At 45.3% G+C, this 6,274-nt stretch overlaps 1 protein-coding gene across 1 annotated transcript in view; it reads left to right on the top strand.

Moving 5' to 3' along the window:
* The first annotated feature begins 1,101 nt into the window (after positions 1 to 1,101).
* LOC144178999 (cytochrome P450 3A24-like) overlaps positions 1,102 to 6,274 on the top strand; it is a 52,881-nt gene continuing 47,708 nt past the window's right edge. Inside the window, exons 1-2 of the mRNA XM_077707159.1 lie at positions 1,102 to 1,258; positions 5,541 to 5,637. Coding sequence (XP_077563285.1) covers positions 1,191 to 1,258; positions 5,541 to 5,637 — 165 coding nt within the window. The 5' untranslated portion in view covers positions 1,102 to 1,190. The remainder of the gene's footprint in view (positions 1,259 to 5,540; positions 5,638 to 6,274) is intronic.

Here is a 6,274-nt window from a genome sequence, read left to right as displayed (position 1 = left end):
GTATACACTTTATCGCACTTCAGCGGTGGCGGTAGATACGTTTTAGCTGACCGTTTTTCACGGTCCGCTCCGCTCCGAAAGCAAGCGGGAGCGCCATTGCGCATGCGTGGCCTGCTTGGCCGCGAACGGCATTGGCTCCGGTTGCGCTGACCGTGCCGCCGATACCAGAGCGGACCGTCGAAAACGGTTAGCTAAAACTCTCCAATATTTGTCGTGCACTTCATGAACTTTGTGGCATGGCAGGTTGTGCACGTGTTCTTTGGTTGGCGCTTTTCAATTTCGGAACAAAGGCTTGCCAGCTTACACGGTGCCGAAAACCCTACGTGTACCCCACGTCTGGTGACCACTTTTGTAACATTGTGCGAGATCTTGTGAATGTACGGGATTACTTCCACTTGCTTACGGTCCTCAAAAGAATGTGGTGGTACCCTCCTCCCCGATTCTTTTTTTCATTTTGTTTAACTTTGTTTCGGTTACCGACTTTAAAACAGTATCAGGGAAACCAGCCACCTTTAAGCTCTGAACTTGTTCGCCAAAACTTTCTTCCGTTGAATGGTGAAAGCTTTTCCTAAGGGCGTTGCCAAAACAGTGATGCTATGCCCCCGTTGAGTAACTAGGAATGGGATGACTCGAATGCTAAAAGCCGTTTCCTAGTGCGAGGAGAGTACACCCAGCAAACACGTCTGGCATTGCAAAAGGTTTGTTTTAAGTCTGAAAACGTTATGTGGAGAGAGCTCCTTCATCAAATTTAACACTCCGCTGTACGCAATAAAAAAGCTAAGGACGGTACGTGACACCACTTCTAAGTCCGGAGTCTTAGTCCGCAGAGTGCGCGAAAGGGACCACAACCGTGGGCAAAGGGAGGTTGTAAATGAATAGTATAATAATTACAGATAAATCCAAGGTTAACCAAGTGAAATCAAGTCTTAATCAGGTGAAGCCGAGCTTTCGCTTTGCCTATCCATGGTTAGCTGAGCTAGGCTGCAGCCACTTTCATTTTGCCGTCACCGCGCGGCCATACCTTCACGCTCATTGCGTGCTCACTGATAAACAGTTTCCCTCTGCGCGGACAACGCTATCGTCGTGTTCGCTGACTTCATCAGTGCGCTTGGTTGGTGCCAGGGAGTAGGTTCACTTGGAAAAGACCCGAAGGACTGGCTGAACACTGCGTGTAGCAGGTGTCATCCAACATGGACCAGTTTCTTGGCGTGCCAGAATGCATTGTTCTCGCTGCGACAGCCTGCATACTGCTGTATTTGTGAGTATCAGTTGCAGTATATCTGAACCCTTGGCTTATTATGAAACTTCCCGGTCATTTTGTGGCCACTTTTTTGCCGTCTATCATTCGCGGCTGCGTTCTTTATGCAAGCATAATGCTACTAGTGCCTCAAGCAATTAGCCTGAAGTGATAGGCGTCTTTCCGTTGCCCTAGCGGCCCGGTCTGTTTGCATAATTTTGAGGCTGCATACCAATTTTGGTTCGCTTTGAACTTCACCTTAGAATACGAGTTGTATTGTTTATAAAAAGGGGAAAATAGTACGGACGCTTCGTGGGACGTAACTTCTCGGGAAGGATTCTGTAAGAAGTGTGTTCAAGCTCGGATGTCCATGGTTTCAGGAAGCCGACTATTTAGAAATTGTGTACATTCCTGTTCGTCAGATGAGTAGTGTTTGCTTTAAAAACTTTGTTCCTTTACGCTTTTTGACCTGAGTATTTATTGTTTATTTTCACTTACGCCATGCACTGAGTATATGTGTGTTTTTTCTTCCAAAATAAAATGCATTTGAGAGTCATGGCATGCATCGTCTCCATCACTTCTCTTAGTCTGAGTTGCGCTGTTGAAGCAATTATCACCTCGTACAGTCACGTCAGAAGCCATTCGTAGCTTTGCGTTAGAAAATAGAGACGGTACTTATGTACACTGCTCGATATCCCCTCCACTACCCACCACAAAAAAATACCTCACTACAAAATGCTTGGCAAGGCAAATGAGGCCGCGGAAGACATATAAAAAAAAGAGATAGCGGGGATCCATTTTATAGGGAATTGGAGTGTTCGCCAAGCCGTTGCGCCCAGCTTGCCATGCAGACGCGGTACGAATGGCAACAGTAGACAGGATATGAAAAGATGCATACATGCACCTGCGGTGTTACTAGTGGTTCTTTTAAAGAAATCCGTCCAATCCAGTGCTTCGACTGTACGCCAAAAACAGGTTTGTAGCACGCGCGGCCTCGTGTGCACTTGACCAAGGTAACGAACCCGCTCTCAGTTCAAGACAAGCATCAGCGGACTCCACTGAATAGTAATGAGCATATGGGTAAAACGCGCTCGATGTCTTCACGTACGACACATGTTGTGAAAGATTACGATAGGCCTGCTGCAATTTAATAAGAAAGTACCTTGCGAAGGCTACATTCAACCGCCGTCGATGTAGGATGGTTTTTTCCGTTTGCTTAGATTAAGTGTTGCAGTTGGGTGCAATTAGGTGCATGGGCGGTTGCCTCTGTCTTTCGGTCGCACAGATAGAAAACTGTGTTGTCAAGGCAATCGAGGATATCAGAGCTGCCGCACACTTTTTCCTTTATCGTGAATGGAATTGGTAGCACGGGATAAAAAAGGCTGTAGGCTGATGAAGCCGCCTTGCCGTGACCTTAACGGCGACACCGCAGTGTGTACGCAGTTTCTGAAATTCGACGCTGCTCCATCTCGGTATGGCGCTAAGGTAGGGAATGTTTCATCGCCAGCCAGCTTATCTTTTGTTGCTGAATCTAAATTCTAGAGGGATGACCTGTAAGTGCTCAGTAAAATGGACCATTCATTCACTGCTGACCTACAGCATACTTCATGAAAGCGCGAGGCAGTGAGCTCAGCAGGCATTGTATATTTCTTAGAATTAAGTGGGGCGCTGACAGCGTGCAATGACAAGATTGAAATTCCTATCGCCGCCGATATTGCCGTAATTGAGCCAAACGTTTACGCATGAGTGTGAGCTTTTTTTATTGTTATTAACACGCTACGAAGCAACTAACTTCCGTTTTTGGACCGGTCAGTGGGCCTTCAAAATGAGATCCGGCATAGTATTCAGTATATCCATTTATGAGAAAAGTATTTTTTCCAGCTGTTAGAGCTGCGAGCTATTTTGCTACAGCGGAGTCCGTGAGCTGTTTTGTACATTCTTTGGCACATATATATGCATTATGAAACTACACTCCGCACTATCCCCGTAACCACTCGCTCTGCAAACCCTGTGTGTCCCTTTGGATTAGACCCCCTGGACTTTCATAACAAAGCATCAATTGAAGTAAATTATGCACAGTGGCGCAAGACAAATCCTCTGCGCACAAATGTATTTATGTGAATATATTAAATGCGGCACGAGCCACCTCTATGAGAGAGAAGTGAACTGTTCAACATTAGAGGTAAACTAAAGCGGTACTGCAAGTTTTGCTGGTCTCCGCTAAGTTTTGTTTGTTGGGAAAACGATTGCAAATGTGGAAATTTTCCTTGGAATTTGCAAAATATTTCACACGAAAGTCAGCCTAATGCACCGTAGATTTAATGTGCTTTATTTTCACCCAACGCCAGTAACTGGAAATATTAGAAACCGAGGAGGCTTTTGCATAAATTAAGCAGTCCACGTTGTCCTCAAGCTTTTTTGTACATTTTGTGCATATATATGCATTATGAAACTATATTTTTAAATATCTCCGTAACCACTCGTTCCGCAACACCTGACTTTTATGAAGTAAACTCCAAAATTCAGGAGCGTGGGATTTGTTAAGTTCAGTGATTGTGTAAGCTTTGGTTAGGTGCAGAGCCAAACGGTTGTTTTTTTTGTGTGTGAAGGTTGAACTTTCCTCCTGCTGCATTATTCAGCGTTGTTATCGCCTAAACATCTGAAATTCCTGTTTAATTTTCTCCCCGACGTAAAAATAAAACTTTTTTGTGTTGCGAGTGCGACTATTCACCATGCTTCAGGAAAGATGCGAAAGAGGCGAAAAATTCTTCTCGTGAAGATAGTAAAAAGTTCTATTCAAAGCTCATCAAGGATCTATGGTAACTGTACGAGGGTTTGTAACTGGGCTAGTTGGTTCATTGCATGAGGTTGAACAGCGAAGGGACGGGACTGGGTGCAGAGGCGACAAAGAAGGGCGCTGACTAACAACTGTTTATTTTTGGAAGGAAAGAACCTTTATAAGAGTACAAAGACTGGCATGGTTATCAGCGAACGGATTACAGAATGCGGGAAGGCATGGCAAACAGGCCGGGAAGGTCTTATCCAGCATGCGTGCGAAGATATAGGCGAAACGTGAGCTCCTCTTATCCGGCTAGATATGCGATTTTCTTATCCAGCAAAGCCACCGACGGTGTGCTGACGCATGGCGATCGTCTGCTGTGAATGAGGAATGCCTCGCATATTTCACGTGTGTGCTGGCATCTATACTTTTTGAGAACACGACAGGCTTCAAAATCAGGCGCGCACGAATTGCAAGTTTTCACATGCTGGACAAGCATGCTGCCTGTCCCGGTTTTCAGCGAGTTACAAATCGTGAGCGCCTGAGTTTAAAGCCTGCCGTGCCAGGAAAAGGTATAGAGGCTAGCGCACACGTGAAATATGCGAGGCGTTCCTCATTCACAGCAGAGGATCGTCGTGCGTCAGCCACGGTCGCTCGATGGGACCTAGTTTCCATCGAGCGACCGTGCGTCAGTACACCGTCGGTGGCTTTGCTGAATAAGGGAATCGCATATCAGGCCGGATAAGATGAGCTCATGTTTCGCCTATATCTTCACCTATATAGCCTATATATGAAAGCCAACGACTAACTGTGACAATCTTACTGCGAACGTTCTGGCAACATCATAATGAAATTCAGTACTCCCGTTCTAAATCATCTCCTTCCATTCATATATTTGGAAGGAAAGACCATCACCACATGACGAAAACTGGTTGTTTATTTTCCCGTTAATATCAGCATTAATACTCGCAGCGCGTGCCTTCCCGGTAATACATTAATACTATCTGATTTGTCTTTGTTTGTGTAATTATTTGTACATATATTAGGATCGCTACTGCTGTTAAGTGTTATTCTTCGATGTAGGTATTGTAGGAGGTCCTTCCCACTCATGAACTGTGGGACATGCTCGAGTTATTATTCTGTATTAAGTTTTATTGGAATAGTAAACTGAAACTGAAACTTCCGTAACACGCGTACGCATTAATTGTGACTGCCCCTGATATAGAGCGAGCTACAGGACAAGCCAACGAGCGCCTACGCAAAAGTTATGGCACTATAATAAATAAGCAGGAAGAAATTCGCGATGTCGTAACATATTCAGCTTGAATACTCGCGGCTGGTCAAAAAACAGAACTAAAAAACGAGTTTTCTATTAGCGCCCTTTATAAATTTCCTGTCATTTTGTAGCGCACACAAAACTTAAAAGTATTAGTGGCCAGCTCTTGTTTCCGTGTGATGAGTATTTGAAATGAAGGATACCATCCTCGAAAGTTGCGATGTTTGTTGGATAACTTTTTCTTTCAGGTATGCTTCCAGGAGGCGGAACTTCTGGAAGGACCAAAATGTAACATCGGAGCCCTACGCTCTGATTTTTGGCCCCATGTTGAAGATAATGTTCCGTGTAAGTCTTTAATCGGACGACTCTCTTCTTTCACCCATAGACCCTCAGTATTTAAACAAATACTAACTAGGACGAGGCAATGTTCTTGACCAATCATTTTCTGTGTTTATGTATGAACAAGTGCCATTTGCTCTGATAGGAAATGAGCTCAGTATTTTGTCACATTGCTCAGTAGGGAAGCAGAATTGATGTATTTCAAAAGCTTGCAAAGATATTTCAGGAATTTTAGATGCGAAGCATCTCATGTTCGGGGCTGTGTCCCTTCCTCCCTCCCTCCCTCGTTGTCGTTGTCCGCCGTCCGCACTCTACTGCGCATGCCCGTCTCTTCAGCCCCGTCAGCGTTTGGGCTGATGTCAGCGCAGCCCACTATAAAAAGAAATAGTTAGGCGGCACCCGGTTTCGATCCCACGACTCCCTGGCCGCAAAGGGAGGTACGTGGCGCTCTTCCCACTGCGCTACAAACCGTGACGGGAGCATGTGCTAGGAACGCGCCTTATGTCCTTCACTCATTCAAACTACGTCATTAAGCTACTGATACAATGAAGGCACGCGAAGCTGAACGTCAACGGAAACGACGAACAGAAAACTAATGGGAACTTCAGTCGACCCCATGTCTGCTTCGCATACTACTCAGGGT

This window comes from Haemaphysalis longicornis, unplaced genomic scaffold (assembly GCF_048455015.1).
Source record: "Haemaphysalis longicornis isolate Haplotype H1 unplaced genomic scaffold, Haemaphysalis longicornis Haplotype H1 scaffold_4, whole genome shotgun sequence".
Taxonomy (NCBI): domain Eukaryota; kingdom Metazoa; phylum Arthropoda; class Arachnida; order Ixodida; family Ixodidae; genus Haemaphysalis; species Haemaphysalis longicornis.
Note: the sequence above shows the minus strand (reverse complement) of the source record. Positions and strands in the feature narration are given on the sequence as shown.